General features: G+C 45.7%; 1 protein-coding gene across 5 annotated transcripts in view; it reads left to right on the top strand.

Moving 5' to 3' along the window:
- Positions 1-22,232, top strand: part of sema4f (sema domain, immunoglobulin domain (Ig), transmembrane domain (TM) and short cytoplasmic domain, (semaphorin) 4F) — a 335,297-nt gene that overhangs the window by 154,898 nt on the left and 158,167 nt on the right. For 4 of the 5 annotated variants that reach the window (XM_038793156.1, XM_038793155.1, XM_038793152.1 and 1 more), the window contains one exon: positions 13,346-13,405. The exons of the other annotated variant lie outside the window; for it this stretch is intronic. In XM_038793156.1, the coding sequence (XP_038649084.1) occupies positions 13,346-13,405 (60 nt within the window). The remainder of the gene's footprint in view (positions 1-13,345; positions 13,406-22,232) is intronic. 5 annotated transcript variants of the gene reach the window in all.

Genomic DNA, 22,232 nt, shown 5'->3' on the forward strand with positions numbered 1-22,232 from the left:
CAGACCTGGAAAGGACCGCAACGGACCAGATGACCGGATCGCTGTCCGATAAAAGGAGATGGCGAAGCTGGTTGCGACACAGGACAGCCTAAAAGGAAAGGTCAAAGAGCAAGAGAACCGGTCGAGACGGCAGAATTTAGGAATAGCGGGCCTACCAGAGGGCATCGAAGGTAGGGACTCCACAGACTATGTGGCCCAAATGCTGAGAAACCTGGTGGGAAGGGAGATCTTTCCCAATCCACCAGAAATAGACAGGGCACACCAGTCGCTCTGACCAAAGGCCAAAGCTGTGGACCAGCCAAGGGCGATTGTAGCGAAATTGCACTGGTACCAAGACCGGGAGAGAATCCTGCGCTGGACCAGACAGTCCAAGAACTACAGCCGGGAAGTACCCAAGATCTGGATATACAAGGACACTGGGGCTGAACTAGTCAAGTGCCGGGCTGAATTGAACAAAGCAAAGGCCGCACTGTACAAGAATGGCGTAAGATTTGGTATGCTGTACCCAGCCAAGCTCTGGGTCACAGACCAAGGCAAAGAACACTTTTTTACAGTCCTTATGGAGGCAGATAAGTTGGTCGCAGAGTGCGGGCTGGAAAGGTGGCAACAGGGGAAACGATGAGGAGCCCACAGAACGAGCAATGTGCTAACAAGGGGCGGGGAGAGAAGAAAAGTGCCCCCCCTCAAACCCCCCGCAACGACCTGTGCAACCAACATCAAACCACCAGCGAAAGAGGGAAGGATGAGTGTCATCTAGCAAGTGCAGGGTTAGACGGGGGCTAGAGCGAGCAAGAAGTTCAGAGAACAGGAGAGGGAAGGAAACACAGCAACTCCCGGGAGGGGAGCAACCATACTCGTGGGATAGCTAGCACCGGGACTCATGCGAAGGACAGAGGCCCTGGTGCGCCCCCAGCAAGGGGGAAAGTGCCTGGCAGGGGGATAGGGGAGGAGCAGGCTATGGGAGGGGGGAAAGGGGATGGGAGGGCACGGTGAGAAAGAAATAGGCAAACTCGGACCGAAAACGGCAGACTGGCTACTGCAGGCCACGCACGGTGGCTTGGAACAAAATGATGCTGTAAGCATCCACCCGAAGAGTCCCTGAGCAAAGGGAAATCCCAGAGTGCAGGGGCATATCCACGTGGCGGCCATGTTGGATGCCCCCTGGACAAAAGGAAACCCCAGAGCGCAGGGGTTTCTGGTGAATATGTCAGTGAATATGAATACACTCACTACTGGGTGGCTATGAAAGCCAACATAGTCTTCCAGATGAGACACACCTGAGGGAAAAGGACCAACTGCGAGTAAGAAAGGGCTAGATGGGACAGGCTTACCATTCCTGCTGTGGGGAGAGGGCCATGGTGACAAAGACGGTAACGGCCCAAGGGGTTTGATACGTCATGGTCAGCAGTGTCCTAGAGGGGGCACCAGTGATCCTCGTTAACATATATGCTCCCAACTGGGACAACACGGACTTTATAAAGAAGACCATGGCGCTGACATAGATGCGCATCGACTGATCGGTGAGGGGGGGGGGTGGGGGGGGGGGGGGTGCTGGAGACTGGACACGGGACACACACACTTGAACTGCGTACAGGATGCACGGATGGACAGGTCGAACCCCAAAACAGGAAAGACCTCCAGCATGGCAAAAGAACTTGACCATTTTATCGAATAGATGGGAGCGGTGGACCCATGTCGAACTCACCCAGGGGAGAAGGAGTTCTCCTTTTCCCAAGTGCATAAGATCTACTCAAGGATTGACTTCTTTGTAGTAGGAAAATTGGTGCTTCCAGGGCTGGTTAGGACAGAATACGTTGCAATCGTAATCTCAGACCACGCTCCACATTACATGGATGTGAGGTTGGAGACTGGCAGTGCACAGCGCCCCACATGGAGGTTGGGCACTGCCTCATTAGCCGACAAGGCCTTTTGCGATAAAATATCCCAGGCCATAGACAAATATATAAATAACAACCAGAATGGGGAGGTCTCACCCTCCATGTTCTGGGAGGCGCTAAAGGCTGTGATCAGTGGAAAATTTAGCACTTTTAAAGCACGAAGAGACAGGGAGGAAATGAAATGAAAATCGCTTATTGTCACGAGTCGGCTTCAATTAAGTTACTGTGAAAAGCCCCTAGTCGCCACATTCCGGCACCTGTTCGGGGAGGCTGATACGGGAATTGAACGTGCTGCTGGCCTGCCTTGGTCTCCTTTGAAAAGCCAGCGATTTAGCCCTGTGTGCTAAACCAGCCCCGAGAGGGCTAGGCAACAGCTAGTTGACTTAATACTGGAGGTGGATCGACGGCACTCTGAGGCCCCAACCGTTGAGCTCCTGGCGGAGAAGAAAAATCTACAGATGGACTTTGACTTGCTCTCCATGAGGAGAGCGGTGCACCAATACCGCCAGGCACAGGGCATCCTATATGATCAGCGAGACAAGGCCAGCTGCCTGCTGGTGAATCATCAGAGAAAGCAGGCAGCCACAAGGGATAGCAGAGGCACATGAGTAACGATCCAGATAAGGTTAACAGAGCATTAAAGGCCTTCTACCAGGGGCTGTACACCTCGGAGCCCCCAGCAGGGGACTCAGGGATGAAGCAGTTCCTTGATGGACTGGACATGCCAGTTGTGGGGGAGAATAGCTCCAGGGTCCCAGGTTCGATTCCCGGCTGGGTCACTGTCTGTGTGGAGTCTGCACGTCCTCCCCGTGTGTGCGTGGGTTTCCTCCGGGTGCTCCGGTTTCCTCCCACAGTCCAAAGATGTGCCGGTTAGGTTGATTGGCCATGCTAAATTGCCCGTAGTGTAAGGTTAATGGGGGGGATTGTTGGGTTTCGGGTATGTGGGTTTAAGTAGGGTGAACATTGCTCGGCACAACATCGAGGGCCGAAGGGCCTGTTCTGTGCTGTACTGTTCTATAATAGGGAGCTTGATGCAATATGTAGATAGTCCAACTAGGTAAGAGGCACTATTGAATCTGGTATTGGGGAATGAGCCTGGACAGGTGGTTGAGATTTCAGTAGAGGAACATTTTGGGAGTAGTGACAATTCTGTACGTATTAGGGTACTTTTGGACAGGGATGATGGTAACCCTCGCGTTAAGGTGCTAAATTGGGGAAAGGCAAATTACGATAATATGAGACAGGAATTGAAGAATTTGGATTGTGTGTGGCTGTTGGATAGTAAATCAACATCAGACATGTGGAATCTTTCAAGCGACAGTTGATTAGGATTCAGGAATGTCACGTTCTTGAGAGAACAAAGGATGAATATGGGAAGTTTAGGGAGCCCTGGATAACAAGGGATATTGTGAGCCATGTCAAAAAGGAAAAGGAGACATTTGTACGGTCAAGCAGGGTGGGGACAGTTGAATCCCTTGAGTATAAAGGAAGTAGGAAGGTACTGAAGCAGGAAATTAGTAGGGCTAGGAGGCGTCATGAAAAGTCCATGTCAAGTAGAATTAAGGTAAAGCTTTTTATTCATATGTGAAAAGTGTTATGGGCCAGGGTTTAGAGAACCCCAAAGTGTATCATGGAGTTCACCTGACCCACAACTTTTAATCGATTGTGGTGTGGGGAGCACACTGCCCACTCTACAGGTGAAATGGAAAATAAATGGATAAGTATTTTTAAAGCAAAACAATGTTTACTCTATGAACTCAAGTTAACCTTTTTAAAACATACAGTGAACATCTTAGCAACCATCAAAGCAAATATAACCCCCAAAGAATACAACACTAAATAATTCTTAAGCTGTCCTTTTAACATCCATAAGACTTAAAAAACTTTTAAACAGAAGCACATCAGGTTAAGTCACTACTGAGAGCAGTTTTAAATCACTAAAGGATCGATTTACAGTTTTTAGATTACAGAGAGAGAGAGACTAATACACTTTCTGGCTGTGACTGCAGCTATCCAGCTCTGAAAACAAAACAAAAACACACCGTGCAGCAAACAGCCTAAAACAAAAGTAAGAAGCTGATAGACAGCCCAGCTCCACTCACTCTCTGACATCACTGCAGTAATAAACACCCATTTCATAAAGGTACACTCACTACAGATATTTATACACACACCCATTTATAAACACCCATTTCTTAAAGGTACTCTCACATGACAAAAGCAAGAGGATGGCCAGGGAAAGGATTGGACCACTTAAGGATAGTGGGGGAGGATAGTTTTGGGGGGGGGGGGGGGGGGAAATCTATGTGTTGAGCCAGAGGAAATGGTCGAGGTACTAAATGAGTACTTTGCATCAGTATTCACCAAAGAAAGGGACTTTGTGGAATATGATTCTTGGGTAGGGTGTGTGGACAGTCTGGGTCATGTTAACGTCGAAAAGGAGGAGGTATTGAGCTTTTAAAAAATATTAAGGTAGATAAGTCTCCTGGGCCGGATGGGATTTACCCCAGAATAATGAGGGAAGCAAGGAAGGAAATTGCTGGGGCCTTGACTGACATCTTTGTTTCCTCATTGGCTACAGGTAGATCCCAGAAGACTGGAGAATAGCTAATGTGGTACCGCCATTTAAGAAAGGTAGCAGGGATAATCCTGGAAACTATAGGCCGGTGAGCCTCACGTCAGTAGTAGGTACATTATTGGAGAGAATTCTCAGGGAGAGGATTTATATCCATTTGGAAACAAATGGACTCATTCGCGATAGGCAGCATGGTTTTGTGAAGGGGAGTTCATGCCTCATTAACTTGACTGAGTTTTTTGTGGCGGTAACAAAGATATGATGAGGAGAGGGCGATGGATGTTGTTTACATGAACTTCAGTAAAGCCTTTGACAAGGCGCCTCAAGTAGAATGGTACAAAAGGTGAAGTTACACGGGATCAGAGGTGAGGTGGTAAGATGGGTACAAACTGACTCGGTCACAGACGACAAAGGGTAGCAGTAGAAGGGTGTTTTTCTGAATGGAGGGTTGTGACTAGTGGTGTTTCATAGGGATCTGTGTTTGGGCCTCTGTTGTTTGTGGTGTACATAAATTATTTGGAGGAAAATGTAGCCGGTCTGATTAGTAAGTTCGCAGATGACACCAAGGTTGGTGGAATGACAAATAGTATTGAGGATTATCAGAGGATACAGGAGGACATAGATAGGTTGGAGACTTGGGCAGAGAAATGGCAAATGTAGTTTAATCCGGACAAATGTGAGGTAATGCATTTTGGTACGTCTAATATAGAGGAGAAATATCCCGTAAATGGCAAAACTCTTCAGAATATAGGAAGTCCGAGAGATCTGGGCATGCATGTCCACAGATCTTTGAAGTGGAAACACAAGTGGACAAGGTAGTCAAGAAAGCATACGGAATGCTTGCCTTCATTGGACGGGGCATCAAGTGTAAAAACTGGCAAGTCATGCCACAGTTGTATAGAGCCTTGGTAAGGCTGCACTTGGAATATTGCGCACAATTTTGGTTGCCACACTACCAGAAGGATGTGGAGGCTTTGGAGAGGGTGCAGAGGAGGTTTACAAGGATGCTGCCTAGTCTGGATGGTGTTAGCTACGTGGAGAGGCTGAATAGACTTGGATTGTTTTCCTTAGAAAGATGGAGATTGAGAGGTGACCTAATAGAGGTCCATAAGGTTACGTGGGGCAAGGATAGAGTGAATAGACAGGCATTCTTCCCCAGGATGGAGGGGTCAATCACCAGGAGGCATAGGTTTAAAGTTTAGAGGAGATGTGCGAGGCAGGTTTTTTATGCAGAGGGTGGTCAGTACATGGAACGCGTTGCCGGGGGAGGGTGTGGAAGCAGATACATTAACGACATTCAAAAAGCATCTTGACAAACACATGGATAGGATGGGTATAGAAGGATACGGCACAAGGAAGTGCTGAGGGTTTTGAGTAAGATTGATATCGTGGCCGGTGTGGGCTTGGAGGGCCAAAAGGCCTGTTTCTATGCTGTATTGTTCTTTGTTCTTTCGGACCTGGAAGTACTACTAGATCTGGGAGAGGACATGGAGAGCATTAGCTCCATGCAGGCGAAGAAGGCGCTGGGACCGGAGGGTTTCCCGACGGACGTCAACAAAGGATGTGTCAGTGCTGGTCCCGCACCTGGGGGAGATGTTCACAGACTCACTGTCAAGGGACACACTGCTGCATAGGCTAGCACAAGCCTCAATCTCGCTGATGCCTAAAAAAGGCAAAGACCTAACAGAGTGCGGTTGCTACAGACCTATCTCGCTACTAATCGTAGATGCAAAAATACTGGCCATGATCCTAGCCAAAAGGCTAGAGTACTGCGTACCAAACGGGCTTTGACTAGGGTAGGCAGCTAACATTGATCATCAGGCGCCTGCTGAATGTGATCATGACCCCACCCAAGAACCGAACACCTGAGGTGATCGTCTCCCTGGATGCAGAAAAGGCCTTTGTCAGAGTCGAATAGAAGTACCTCAGCTGGAGCGGTTCGAGCTCGGAACAGGATTCACCACCTGAGTGAAAGTCCTGTACAATGCCTCCATGGCAAGCGTACGGACAAGCACCACCAGTTCTAAGTACTTCCAGCTGTACAGGGGTATGAGGCAAGGATGACTGCTAGCCCCACTGCTGCTCACATTAGCAATAAAGCCATTAGCGATCACGCTCAGCCCAGCAAAGAATTGGAACAGAATCCGAAGGGGAGGCAGAGGACATAGAGTCTCACACTATGTGGACGACCTGCTCCTCTACATCTCGGACCCACAAAGCAGCATGGAATCATTGCGTTCTTGAAGGAGTTTGGAGCCTTCGCGGGCTACAAACTCAGCATGAGCAAAAGCTAGGTCTTCTCGGTGAATCCGCAAGGGGGGGGGGGCAGAGCTGGTGGGACTGCCGTTTAAACTTGGTGTGGCACAAATTCCGCTACCTGGGGATCCAAATCGTCCATGACTGGATAGGGGTCCACATATGGAACCTGACCAGTCTGAGAGCGGAAGTTAAAAAGGACCTGCAGAGATGGAACACACTCCCACTCTCCTTGGCGGGGAGGGTGCAGACAATCAAAGTGAACGTGCTGTCCAGGTACCTCTTCCTATTTCGATCCATCCTGATCTATAGCCCCAAGGCCTTTTTCAACTCACTTGACAAACTAATTATGGCGTGGTGGGAGGGGAAGAAGAATGCAAGGATCCCAAAGAAAGTTCTATAGAGAACAAAATCCATGGGGGGCCTCTCCCTCCCAAACCTACAGTATTACCACTGGGCAGTGACAGCAGAACAGCAGAAAGAATAAAGGCGTGGATAAAGGAGCCAGAGGCCGAGTGGGTTTTCATGGAGGAGGATTCCTCCGGGCCCTAGCCACGGCGGCACTCCCATCCCCACCCAAGAAACATTCAACCAGCCCAGTTTTGGCGGCAACACTCCAGTCGTGGAATCAACTGCAACAACGTTTTGACTTAACCGAAATGCCAGATGAAGCACACATCACAGGTTCACGCTGGCGCTCACAGACGCCTCGTTCAAAAGGTGGAAGCAGGACGGGGGGGGGGGGGGGGGGGGGGGGGGGGCGCTGGCAGTTACACTGATGGTCGGGTAACAACATTGGTCGAGCTGACAGAAGGATTCCAACTAGCTGGTGGAAATGAATTCAGGTACCTGCAGCTTAAAAGCTTTCTGCAAAAAGAAACAAGGACGTACCCACAACCACCACGACAGTCACTACTAGAGGAACTGCTGGACGCATACAGTTTAGGCAAAGGGAACTGTAGCAACCTATACAGATGACTGATAAGGGTGGTCGACACCCAACTGGATGAGACAAGGGAGAAGTGGGAGGAGGACTTGGGGTTCGAAATAGGGTTGGGATTATGGAGTGAAGCACTGCACAGGGTCAACTCCATTTCCACATGTGCAAGGCTATGTATGGTACATAGAGCCCACTTGACCAGAACCCAAATGAGCAGGTTCTTCCTGGAGTGGAGAACAGATATGAAAGGTGCCAAGGAGGCCCGGCCAACCACAGCTGCATGTTCTGGTCTTGCCCCAGACTGCTGAGTACTGGACAGCCTTTGTTGAGGCAATATCTAAAGTGGTGGAAATGAGGGTGGAGCCATGCTCGAAAGTGGCCGTCTTCGGGGTACCAGAATAGCCAGATCTCATCATGGGGAGGAGGAACGATGCCCTTGCCTTTGCCTCCCTGATTTCCCGCTCGGCTGGCGATCAGCAAAGCTGCCTAAAGCTGAAGACAGGCTGTCCGACCTGTCGGAATTTCTCCAAATGGAGAAAATCAAATTTGCCATCCGTGGGTCGGAAGAGGGCTTCCACAGAAAGTGGGAGCCATTCACTCGGTTGTTCCAAGACCCGTTTGTTGCTAATGGCTAGGAAGCCAAGGACCAAGAGAGAGTTCTCACGAAAAGGGGGGAAGGGAAGGGTCCGGGATAATAGGAAAGTACAACCAAACCCAACAGGAGAGCCAGGGGCCGCAGGGCAGGAGCAACAACAATGTGAACCATGGGGGAGAAAAAAAGAGGGGAAAACCGGAGAGGAGGGATACACAGGGGACCACAACGGCCAAAGCAAATGCTGCTAGGAAAGGACAAAAGAGTGGAAAGAAGAGACTGAAAAATCCATGTAAATTGTTAAAACCGATCTCGAAATAAATAACAGGGTGCTCCCTTGCAAAATTCTCATTGTTCTGTTCGTATTTTTATTTATTATGTACACCAGAAAAACAATAAAAACATATTTATTTTAAATTACTGAATCAAATCTAAATTATGATGGAATCTGTGGACTGGACTTCAACTAAAATGAATGGAAGCAAAGACGAGCGGCCTCTTGAAAATAAATTGACTGTGAGAAGGGAAAATACAGTAGGTTAGCTTTCAGTGTAAAAATGCTTCTGAATTGGTTAGCACTGCTGCCTCACAGCACCAGGGACCCAGGTTCAATTCCAGCCTTGGGTGACTGCGGAGTTTGCACGTTCTCCCCGTGTCTGTGTTGGTTTCCTCTGGGTGCTCCGGTTTCCTCCCACAGTCCAAACATGTGCAGGTTAGGTGGATTGGCCATCCTAAATTGCCTCTTAGTATCCAAACGTTAGGTGGGGTTACAAGGATAGTGCAGAGGGTGGGCCAAGGTGGGTTGCTCTTTAAGAGGGTCGGTGCTGACTCAATGGGCCGACTGGCCTCCTTATGCACTATGGTGATTCTATGAATCCAATGTGAATTTCATTGTGACGTTTATTTTACATGATTTCAATCAGGAAGAGAATTCTAAATAGTATGTTTTATTTTCTAGTGAGAAGCTTGTAAGTAAGGGAGCATATAGTGCTTTGTCTGTTGTTTCTCTTGTTTACCAGGAAGTTGGAAGGTAATATGTGTTCCACAGAATTTCAGTTTGATTGCTATGAGGGTGCACACTCACCCTGTGGCAGCATGCACTCACGCTGTGTGGGTGCATATTCACCTTGTGGGTTGCATGCTCATCCTGTGTGTACATGCCTCCAGGGAGAAAACGTACACTCTAACAGACGAACATGTGTGGATTTCAGTTTTAAGGTTTGTGGTCATGGTGATTAACTTCTATGTGTGATATGAAGGCCAGAAATATCTCCTGAGGATGTGGTTATGAATGTCTTGTAGTGAAGGCAGAAGTAAGTTATGAATGTTAAATGTTGCCCTGCGAGTTTGTTTTTAAATTACAACAAAAGATTTTCTAAAGATTTTGCGTTAATAAAGTGAGAGTTGTTGTGGCAATTGCACTTCACAGAATAGTTGTAATAAGTTGCAATAGGGTGGCATGTTGCACAGTGGTTAGCATTGCTGCCTCACAGTGCCAGGGACATTCATTAGATTCCGACCTCGGATGACTGCATGGAGTTTGTACGTTCTCCCTTTTCCGGCGTAGTATTATGGGCCAGGGTTTAGAAAATTCAAAAGTATATCATGGAGTTCACCTGACCCACAACTGTTTATAGATATTGGTTATGAGGAGCACAAGGTGCTATTCAACAGAGGCCTTAAACACTTTAAAACCAAGTTTATTCTATGAATTCAGTTTCTACTTCTGCCCTCTACAGCAGTATGCACCCTGGTGCAACAAGTTTGGATGTTGAGGCTTTCCTCTGAGAAGTATGAGCTCCCCTGATACCTATGAGGTTATAACCATGTGTATATAAGGGTGGCCAGATAGGAACCGATCAACAGGGATATGACTTGTAAAGCAGAACAAGGCCGGCAGCGCGAGTTCAATTCCAGTACAAGCCTCCCCGAACAGGCGCCGGAATGGTGTGACTAGGGGCTTTTCACAGTAACTTAATTTGAAGCCTACTTGTGACAATAAGTGATTTCATGACCTGGTGAAGTCTAACCGGGTCCCTTTGTAAATAGTACATATGTTATAAATAAACGTCTTCTTTATGTTACTCGTCTTACTCCTTAATGGGCTGTTTAGCACAACGCTAAATTGCTGGCTTTGAAAGCAGACCAAGCAGGCCAGCAGCACGGTTTGATTCCCGTAACAGCCTCCCAGGACAGGCGCCGGAATGTGGCGACTAGGGGCTTTTCACAGTAACTTCATTTGAAGCCTACTCGTGACAATAAGCGATTTTCATTTTTCATTTCATTCATTACTCCTCTCCTTTTATTAAAGGGAGATGGGGCGAATTGACTTTTAAAAATTATTCTATGTGAGCAAAGCTTTTGGAGCAGTTTGCTGAATGTAGAGTGACCTGAAGCCTCTTCAGTAAGATGAAAATTCTTAATAAAGCAACTTATTTTTTCAGCTTGTTAGTAACAGAGAATCAACCAGGTAGGGAAAAGCATCAAGAGCTCTGTTAAAATCATAAGACCATGAGACATAGTAGCAGAATTAGGCCGCTCGGCCCATCGAGTCTGCTCCGCCATTCAATCATGGCTGATATTTTCTCATCCACATTCTCCTGCCTTCTCCCCATAACCCCTGATTCCTTTATTAATCAAGAACCTATCCATCCCTGTCTTTAAAGACACTCAGTGATTTGGCCTCCACAGCCTTCTGTGGCAGAGTTCCACAGATTCACCATCGTCTGGCTGAAGAAATTCCTCCTCATCTCTGTTTTAAAGGATTGTCCCTTTAATCTGAGATAGTGTCCTCTGATTCTAGTTTTTCCTACAAGTGGAAACATTCTCTCCATGTCCACTTTATCCAGGGATCACAGTATCCTGTAAGTTTCAATAAGATCCCCCCCTCATCCTTCTAAACTCCAACGAGTACAGACCCAGAGTCCTCAGCCGTTCCTCATATGACAAGTTCTTCATTCCAGGGTTCATTCTTGTGAACCTCCTCTGGACCCTTTTCAAGGCCAGCACACCCTTTCATAGATACGGGGCCCAAAACTGCTCACAATACTCCAAACGGGGTCTGACCAGAGCCTTATATAGCCTCAGAAGTACATCCCTGGTTTTGTATTCTAGCCCTCTTGACATGAATGCTAACATTGCATTTGCTTTCTTAAGTGCCGACTGAACCTGCACGTTAACCTTAAGAGAATCGTGAACAAGGACTCCCAAGTCCCTTTGTGCTTCTGATTCTCTCTGCATTTCCCCATTTAGAAATTAGTCTGTGCCTAAATTCCTCCTTCCAAAGTACATAACATCCCGCTTTTCCACATTGTTTGTAATAACTTTGAGTTAACTTTGCGCTTTACTGAGTTCCCTCTTTACTTATTATTTCTGAACTAGTAAAAAAAAAAACTACATTTCAGACGGGAAGATGTTCCTGAACTATGGCAGTGTTGTTTAGCTTTGAGGATGCTACATCATAGCAGCCTTTACTTGAAACTTCATAAGCCTTTATAACTTCATCAACTGGATTGAAATTCCTCAGCAGGTGCAGCTGACAATGGCTTTAACTCTTGAGGCAGGCCACATCAACAGCTTGCAGTTTTTGCCAGGAGCGGGGTGTATTGAGCCCTTGTCTCAAAAAGCCTAGTGAGGGGGTAGAGCCACGGGCACTTTTTTCGATAATTTATTGCATTGCAGTCTCAGACATTGGTGTGCCTCGTGAGAGCAGATATATCTCCATGACACGTGACCACGGAGTCCAGAACAGGATCGGGGCAATAAATGTTTGTTTTAAGGCAGCCAGCAGCCTCTCCTTTCTTGAAGAAATCACCCCATAGTTAGAGAAGGGACATGAGGGTCAAAAATGAAGCAATTCTCTCATATCCGACCTTGCAGCTCCTGCTGCAAAAGTTGTTGGTTTAATATAAGCATTTAAACATCATCTTCATCTGTTCCATCAGTGACCTTCCCTTCACAACAAGGTCAGAAGTGGGGATATTTGCGGATGTTTGCACAATGCACCATTTGTGACTTCTCAAATACTGAATCAGTCCATGCTCGTATGCAGCAAGACCCGGGCAATATTCAGGCTTGCACTGATAAGTTACAAGTTATGTTTTCACCACGTGGTTGCCAGGCAATGACCATCTACAACAAGAGAGAACCTAACCACCTCCCCTTGACATTCAATCACTTAACTATCAATGAATCCCCCGCAAGGTCTGTTTGCTAGCTACAAGGCACAAGTCAGGAATGTGTGGAAAACTATCCAATTACCTGGATGAGTGAAGTTCCAATAAACAGATAGAAGCTTGAGACCATTTAGGTCACTTGATTGGTACCTCATCCACCACCTTAAACATTTGCTCCCTCCACCACCGACTCACAATGGCAGCGGTCTGTACCATCTACAAGATGCACTGCAGCAACTCACCAAGGCTGCTTCCACAGTACCTCCCAAACCTTCCACCGTCTTGTTGGACAAAGGTAGCAGATGCATGAGAACACCACCACCTTCTCAAGGGAAACTGGGAATGGGCAATAAATGCAGGCCTAGCAAGGGATGCCCACATCCCATGAATGAACGATAAAAAATAGCTGCCTCAAAGTCACACACCATCCTGCCTTGGAACAATATCGCCGTTCCTTCATTGTCTCTGGGTTAATAAACTGGAACTCTTCCTAACAGCACTGTGGGTGTTTTTTCAACACAACGACTGTAGCAGTTCAACAAGGCAGCTGACCATCACCTTCTCAAAGACAAATAGAGATGGGCAGTAAATGCTGGCCTAGCCTGTAATACCCACATTCCATGAATGAAACAAAATGAGCTGAAGACACAATCAGGCTCAGCGACTACTTTGTCTCGCATATTAAGAATGGACATTTGGGCAAAGTACCAGGACTTAATCAGCAGTACTCCTAGAATAGGACATCAGTATAGGACATCAACTGTTAATGCAATTGTAGCATGTCATGGCTGAAAAGGGGAATCAACTTCTACACCGAGTGTATGCAGAAACAGTTCCACTTGTACACAGGATTGACTTGTATACTGTGATTTTCAGTAATTATATGATGTGAATGCATTTATTTTCCAGATAGAGTGGAATGTAACAGAAAAAGAGCATCAAGACTGTATCGGTAAAGGCAAGGCGAAGGTCGGTCTTCAAAGCTTTCTGTTCTTAAGTTTTGCAAAATCTGTGGTGTGAGTCACTCCTTGGCAGGTCGTCTTATACCTATTGAATGCCAGAGTATTTACTGAAACTAACCATATAACTGCTACAAGTTGATGCATGGGATCTGTGCAGTGATAAGCAGTCAAATATTGAGAGTTCAAATCACACCATGGAAAGCTGTGTAATGGAGCACAATAAATCTAATAATTAATTTTAGAAACAATTGACCACAAAAGCTGGCAGGTTATTTCTAAAAGGTCAACTGGTTCACTGATCTTCTTTAGGATGTAAGCTGGTATGGCTAATAAATAACATTGATTTAAATTGATTGGGTAACAGACCAGATCAGAGTGTAGTTAGGATGTTTCTGAGAGTGTGGTGGAGGCAGATTCAATCATGGTATTCAAAAAATAAGTGAGCAATTAAATTTAAAAGAATAGATCTATGAAGAAAATATACTGGAGTGGGACCTAGATGGTCTCCTTCTGTGTTAGAACAACAGAATCACAAAATGGTTACATGAATTGATATATTTAGTCATCTTCAGTTGCTAATCAGTTCAGGTAGATCACCCTGTGTACTACTCAGCGTTAATTTTTGCCTGATTATGGCTCTATAAATATCTATGGAATGTTTTTCTACATCAAAGGTGCCATACACGTGCAGATTGCTTTCACAATTTTGCTATCTGAAATGAATGTCACCAATTAATTAATCAAATGTTGTAGATAATCGATGGGCATTCATTATTAAAAGATGACATTCAGGAACAGTAGGAAAAGGGGAAGGGATGGCAGTGTTAGTTAAGGAAAGCATTGCAATGCTAGATAAAAAAGTGCAAAGATTGTTTCAAAACTAGTGGGAAGGATGTAGAAGAACAAATTTGCAAAGAAATTGCAGAGAGGTGTAAAAAAAAAAGTGGTAGTTTTATGGCGGACTTTATTTATCCAGATATAGACTAGGATAGTTGTAGCGTAAAGGGCAGTGAGGGGCAAGAGTTGAGGAACAATTTCTACAGTGGCATGTTTCCAGTGCAGTGAGAAAGGAGGAACTGCAACACTTGGTTCTTGGGAATGAGGTGGACCAATTTGAAAAAGGTGGCAGCAGGAGAACAGTAGTGGGACAGTGATTATTGTATCGTAAGGTTTAGGTTGACTATGTAAAAGGACAAAGAACAATCCAATCCAGAGTAAGAATAATAAACTGGGTAAAAGCTAACTTCAGTGGGGTAAGAATGGATCTGGGCCAAATAAATTGGAGTCAAAGCTTGGCAGAAAAAGCTGTAGCTGATCAATTGGATCCCTTGAAAGAAGAGATCATTCCAGCTCAGTCAAGGTATATTCCTTTGAAAGGAAAAGGTAGGACAAACAAATCCAGTTCTTTCTGGGTGATTAATGAGATAAAAGTTGATTAATGAGATAGAAGTCAAGATAAAGAAGAAGATAGTGGTTACCAGAAGATTAAAACTGGGAACTAAATATTATTTTTTAACAAAGAACAAAGAAAATTACAGCACAGGAACAGGCCCTTCGGCCCTCCCAGCCTGCACCGATCCAGATCCTTTATCTAAACCTGTTGCCTATTTACTTATGGGGGTATGTGACTTTTCGTAAGGACAGGCAGGAAGGAAAATGTGGTGGGGTAGCTTTGTTAGTGCGAGATGGAGTACAATCGCAAGAAATGATCTCGGATTGGAAGATGTAGAGTTCACATGGGTGGAGGTAAGAAATAACAAGGGGAAGAAGAGTAGTGGGAGTGGTTTATAGGTTGCATAATGGGGGCATGTAAAAAAGGCAGTACATTAATCATGCGTGACTTTAATATTTATGTGAATTGGGCAGATCAAATTGGCAGAGGTAGCCATGAGGAAGAATTCGTGAAGGCTGAATTCTCCGCCGTCGGGATTCTCCGTTTTGCCGCAGCCTGGGGGTTTCCTGATGGTGTGGGGCTGCCCCACAATGGGAAACCCCATTTGACTAGCCAGTGAAACGGAGAATCCCAACAGCGTGCCACACCAGAAATCTAATGCGGCGGACGCAGAAACCCAGCCAGAGTGTATCCTGGACAGTTTCTTAGCTCCAACCAGGGATCGGGCTATTTTGGATCTGGTAATGTGTAACGAGACGCCATAACATGATAGAATTTAGCATGCAGTTTGAGAGTGAGAAACCTGGAACAGAAAACAACTGGACAATTGCAAAGGAAATAAGGGCAGAGTTGGTTGGAGTCAACTGGAAAAGGAGTTTAGTAGAAAAAGCAGTTGATGGGCAATAACAAACGTATATGAAAAAAGTTCATGAACGCGATCTAATGGCCACGCCGCGCCCAACCTGGAATGCAAGTCTCTTGTGAGATTTACCAGCTCGTTCTGCCTCGCGAGAGCTAACGAAATCTAAAGAAATCTGGGCATATTCAAATGAGTACTTAGTCTCACTTGAATATGTCTACTCCGGATCAACCCAGTGCCTGGGATTGAACGCCGGCCAGGCGCCGTTTATCACTGGTCCCCACAAACATGGAACAGACAGAACGGCACTTGGGGGTGGTCTCCCAGGTGATTGGAGGCCCCTGGGTGGTCGACCTCTGGGCAGGATGGTACCCTGGCATTGCTGATGCCACAGGGCACCTTGGCATTGCCAGCCTGGCAGGGCCACCTCTATGCCAGCCTGACATTGCCAGGGTGTCCAAGTGACACTGCCAAGCTGGCAGGAGCACTGCCAGGCTGGCAATGCCAAGGTGCCCAGATGACATTTTGCTCATGCTGGAGATAGGGCCCAAGGGTACCCTCCCCTTATGAGGTGGGATGAGGGGCCCCGAGGATCCTCTAGCTGGTACGTTATGGCGAGGTCCGGGGGTCACGTCGGTTTGAGAGATCAGGTCGATTTCTTCCTGCACTGTTGAGCTGAGCTGCTCAGTGTAGGAAATTAAGATAAGTGCAGCCTCGGCAGTGGCTTCCTTGCCTGAGACCGAAAAAAGAATAGCGTCCCGTTTAACATTGGGGTCGTTCTTGGCGCTGCAACCGTGCTGCTAAACGCGCCCACAACAGCACTCTGATTTTTTTTCCATTAAACTGGGCTCCATGACTCACAACAAAGCTATATCTCCGTGACGAAGAATGATTCTAGGAAGGGGATAGTCAACCATAGTTAACCTCGAAAGTTAAGGATAGTATTAACTGAAAGAAAGAACAAAAAATCTGGCAAAAACTAGTGGTAAGCCAGAGGATTGGAAAAGTCTATAAAACCCAACAAAAGATTTCGAAAAAATAATAATGAGGGAGAAGATAAACTATGAAGGTTAACTAGCAAGTGATATATAAATGGACATTAAGAGATTTTTAAAATATTATAACAAGGAAGAGAGAGGCCAAAGTGATCATCGGTCACTTTGGGAATGAGATTGGGGAAATGATAATGGGGAATCAGGAAATGGCAAAGGAGTCAAATAAGACGTCAGTCTTCAAAGTAGAAGTCACGAATAGCATTCCAAAAATACTAAATAATCAAGGGGCAAATGGTGGCAGACAGGAAATAAATATAACTATCACAAGAGAAAAGTTACGAGGGAAACTAATGGGTCTGAAGGCCTTGGACATGATGGGTTGCAACCTAGGATATTAAAGGAAGTATCTACAGAGAAGGTGGATGCACTAGTAGTAACATCCTTAAATTCTGGTAAAGTCCCAGAGGACTGAAAAACTGCCAATCCTAGCAGGAAAGTTTGCTCGAGCTGTTGCCGGGGGAGGCGTGATGCACAGCTAAGTATAGAAGAAAAACTCAAGTCAGTCTGGAAGGCAGAGTGAAGATAGACCTGTTGAGACACGAGGGAATATGGCAAGGCTGGATGGCACATATTTTAATGCAAAGAATTTTACAGCTAAGGTAAATGAATTAAGGGTGTTGATTAACACATGTGTATGAAATTGCTATCCCAAGATATGGTTGAGGAAGGGGCAGGACTGGCAGCTCAATATTCCAGGGTATAGAATCTTGAGTTGAGGAGGTGTTGTAAAAGAGGAGATGGTGTCACAATATTGGTCATGAAGTCAATGGAGGGGTAATATCTTAGCAGGCCATATGGGTGGAACTTGAAAATAAAAAGGGGCGATCACATTGCTGGGAGTATACTCCTGGCCCCTAAACAGTCAGGGAGAGATAGAAGACCGGATATGTAGGAAAATCTTCTAGAAATATAAACATAATCGAGTAATAATAGGGGATTTCAAATTTCCAACTTGGGATAGTAAAAGTGTGAAAGGCTTAGAAGGGGTGGAATGTTAAAGTGCATCGAAGAGAGCATTTTGAACCAGCGACTAGGGGCGATACTGGATTTAATTTTAAGGAATGAAGCCAGGCAGATGGTAGAAGTGTCAATGGGGGAACATCTCGGTGATAGTGACCATAATTCGATAAGATTTAAGATAGTTATGGATAAGGACAAAAACTGGACCGGAAAAAAAGGTGGTGAGTTGGGGACAGACGATTTTAATATGATAGGATCTGGCCATAATTACTGGGAGCTGCTCCTTGTAGGAAAATCCACATCAGAGCAGTGGGAGCCATTTGAAAATGAAATAGAGAAAGTACAAAGCCAACATGTTCCTGGAAAGTGTGGGACCAAAAGGGTGCAGAGAATCTTGGATATCGAGGGATATACATGATTGCATAAGGAAAAAAACGAAAGCTTATGGCAGATGTATGGGGCTCAAAACAGTGATGCCCCATAGAAAATGCAGGGGGTACTTAAAAAAGAAATTAGGAGAGCAAGGGGAGGGCATGAAAGAACACTGGTGGGCAAAATTAAGGAAAATGCCACGGTGTTTTAAGGGTAAGTGAGTAACCAGGTAAAGAATAGAGCCCATTATGGACTAAAGTGGCAATCTGTGAGTGAAGCCAAAAGACATAGGTGAGGTATGAAATGAATATTTTGCATCTGTATTCACTATGGAGAAGGACAATGTAGATATAAAAAGCAGAGAGGGGGACTGTGATATAATTGAACAGATTAGCATTGAGAGGGAGGAGGTGTTAGTGGTTTCAGCAAACTTAAAAGTGGATAAATCCCCAGGCCCAGATGCTTCTTCGTGAGGCAAGAGAGGAGATTACGGGGCTCTGACACTAATTTACAAATTTTCTCTGGCCAATGGAGAGGTACCAGAAGACATATATTATGGTACCATTATTCAAGAAGGGAAATAGGGAAAAACAGGTAAATACAGAACAGTGAATGTCATCAGTGCGAGGGAAATTATTGGAAACAGTTCTGAAGAACTAGTGAATCTCCAGTTGAAGAGGCAAGGATTAATCAAGGATAGGCAGCATGGTTTTGTAAGGTGGATTTTCCGTAGAGGTGTCTCGGTGTGTAGATAAGGACAGTGCAGTTGATATAATCCACGTGAACTTTGGTAAGACCTTTGACAAGGTTCCACATGGGAGACTGATCAAGAAGGTAAGAGTATATGGGATCCAGTGCAATTTGGCAAAATGGATCCAGACTTGGCTTGGTAGCAGGAGGCAGAGGGTGATGTTTGAAGGTTATTTTTGTAACTGGAAGCCTTTGTCCAGTGCTGGATCCCTTGCTGTTTTCTTTTGTTACTTACTGTAGTGTGGTAGCACTAACTGTAGTCAACATGCGTTACTCAATCCAGTTGCAGCAGAGGCTTTCTGTACCTTGATGAAGGAGGCTTGAAGTCGTCCAGAGGTATTGAAAGGTTTATTGAGTAACAGAATTTAACAACTGCTCGAGTTCTTACTTTAAAATCAATACCAGTAGAAATGTTACAACGTTTATATACAATAGCTATGTCTGACCACACTGGTAGCCCTGAGTTAGATCTATGCTCCTGCTCTTGTCACATCTAATCACCAAGAGAGGCAGAGCGATTGCGCCTGCTTTTATACCCGCCAGTGCTGCCCCTAATGATCTTTCAATACCCCATTAACCCCTTGTGTACAAACACATGTAAAGATCACTACATTCCCCCCTTTTTTCTTTTTTTTTGAACATAGTTTCAGTGTTGTTAATAGAATGGAACAAACATAGTTGGTATAGTGTGCAAATGCATTATAGAAATCAATGATTGCATCAGTCTAATGTTCATAGGTTCAGATGGTTGGGTGTGCGTCTGATTTGAGTTGATCTCCTAAGTGGGCATGGAGACAGTGAGGTTTTAATGTCCGTCTGTTCACCGTCTGATGGTGTCACGTGTTGTTGAGTGAGTGAGTCGTGTAGATTTAACGTCGGAAAGACAGGTTCAGGAAGTGGAACCTTTAGCAGGTCTCATCGATTGCGTTGGACTTCGTCGGACTTTACAATGTATGATGTTGATCAATGCTTCTTGTCGTAGCACTGTTGCCGTGTTGGACCATCCTCCACCTGGGTGTTGCAGTCGAACCATGTCATTGATCGCTAATGGTTGCAGCGATTTTGCATGTCGGTCATACTGCTGCTTTTGTTTGTGATGTTGCATCTTGTCAAACACTTGTGAGTGATCCGGATTGCTGAAGTGTAACACTAGTAGCGTTGTTCTCACATCTCAGGATGTTGCCTGGTATGGAGGGAAAATCTTATGAGGAAAGGTTGATGGACTTGAGGTTGTTTTCGTTAGAGAGAAGAAGGTTAAGAGGTGACCTAATAGAGGCATACAAAATGATCAGAGGGTTAGATAGGGTGGACAGCGAGAGCCTTCTCCCGCGGATGGAGGTGGCTAGCACGAGGGGACATAGCCTTAAACTGAGGGGTAATAGATATAGGACAGAGGTCAGAGGTGGGTTTTTTACGCAAAGAGTGGTGAGGCCGTGGAATGCCCTACCTGCAACAGTAGTGAACTCGCCAACATTGAGGGTATTTAAAAGTTTATTGGATAAGCATATGGATGATAAGGGCATAGTGTAGGTTAGATGGCCTTTCGTTTTTTTTCCATGTCGGTGCAACATTGAGGGCCGAAGGGCCTGTACTGCGCTGTATCGTTCTATTACTATCTCGATTGAAGAGCATTTGAGCTGGTGATAGCCCTGAGCTCAATGGTGATGATCTGTATGATAAGTGTGTGCCAGAATTCGAGTCAGTGGCCTTGCTTATGAGTTGCTTGATAAGGTGTACACCTTTCTATACTTTGCCATTGGATTGGGGAAAGTGTGAGCTCGATGTCACGTGTTTAAAGTTATATTTCTTGGAGAATTCCATCCACTCCCAGCTCGCAAAGCAAGGACCATTATCGGACATGACTGTTTGTGGAATACCATGCCTCGAGAATGTTTCCTTGCAGGCTTTGATAACTGATGCGGGCGTGAAATCCGGGAGTTTCATTACTTCCGGAAAGTTGGAGTAATAGTCAATGATAAGAGCATAGTTTCAACCCATGGAGTGAAACTAAGTTTATGCCAACTTTGTTCCACGGTGACGTAGCCATCTCATGCTGCTGGAGTGGTTCCTTGCATTGTGCCGGTTGATGTTTTTGACACGTGTCACATGTGAGTATCATGTTTGTAATGTCCTTATTTATTCCAGGTCCGTACACGGATTACCTTGCTCTTTTGCATTTTTCGATTCCGAGATGTCCCTCGTGAATCTTGCGGAGCATGTCCGACCTGAGCGTTAGTGGAATGACGATTCTGTCATTTCTTAGTATTAGTCCGTCCACTACTGACAGTTCAGTTTTGATGTTTTGGAATTGCAGACACCATCCTTTTGGCCAGCCATGCTGAAGGTTGTGCATGACCTGGAGCAAGGTCGCATCTTCTCGTGTCGCCAGACAAATTTGCTGCAGCTTCTCATCAGATGCCAGGAGAGTCTCTCTGAACAACTGTGCTTGAGCTTCCATAATGGACGCAGGAGCTGAGCTGTCAGTGTCAATGGCTTGGGACATTCTGTCAGCTATAATGAGGTCCTTCCCAGGAGTGTAGACCAGTGTGAAGTTATACCTCCTCAGCTTCAGAATCATGCGTTGTAGGCTCGGCGTCATATCATTGAGATTTTTTTCAATTATGTTTACCAGTGGTCGATGATCAGTCTCAGCTAGGAATGTGGGAAGGCCGTACACATAGTGGTGAAATTTTGTTATACATGTGATCAGCTCCAGGCACTCCTCGATCTGTGCATAACTGCACTCTGTGGCGGTCATCGCTCTAGACTCGTATGCAACTGGACCAGTCCGATTGGTCATTCTGTTGTAGGAGTACTGCACCAATTCCATGTTGACTGGCGTCGGTGGAGATCTTTGTGGGTTTCGTTGGGTCGAAGAATGTCAGAGTTGGAGCTGTCATCAATTGGTGCTTTAGATCCACCCACTCTTCTTGGTGGCGTGGAGTCCAGTCAAACTCTGTGTCCTTCCTTATCACGATGTGGAGAGGCCGGCGTTGGACTGGGGTGAGCCCAGTAAGAAGTCTTACAACACCAGGTTAAAGTCCAACAGATTTGTTTCAAACACTGCTCCTTCCTCAGGTGAATAGAGAGGTATGTTCCAGAAACATATATATAGACAAAGTCAGAGGTGCTAGACAATGCTTGGAATGCAAGCATTTGCGGGTAATCTAATCATTACAGATCCAGAGATAGGGGGTGATCCCAGGTTAAAGAGGTGTGAATTGTCTCAAGCCAGGACAGTTGATAGGATTTTGCAAGTCCAGGCCAGATGGTGGGGGGGTGAATGTAATGCGACATGAATCCAAGATCCCGGTTGAGGCCCACACATGCGTGTGGAACTTAGCTATTAGAGTTTTTGTTCGGCAATTCTGCGTTGTCGCGTGTCCTGAAGACCGCCTTGGAGAACGCTTACCCGGGGATCAGAGGCTGAATGCCCTTGACTGCT

The sequence above is a fragment of the Scyliorhinus canicula genome, chromosome 3, assembly GCF_902713615.1.
Source record: "Scyliorhinus canicula chromosome 3, sScyCan1.1, whole genome shotgun sequence".
NCBI lineage: Eukaryota > Metazoa > Chordata > Chondrichthyes > Carcharhiniformes > Scyliorhinidae > Scyliorhinus > Scyliorhinus canicula.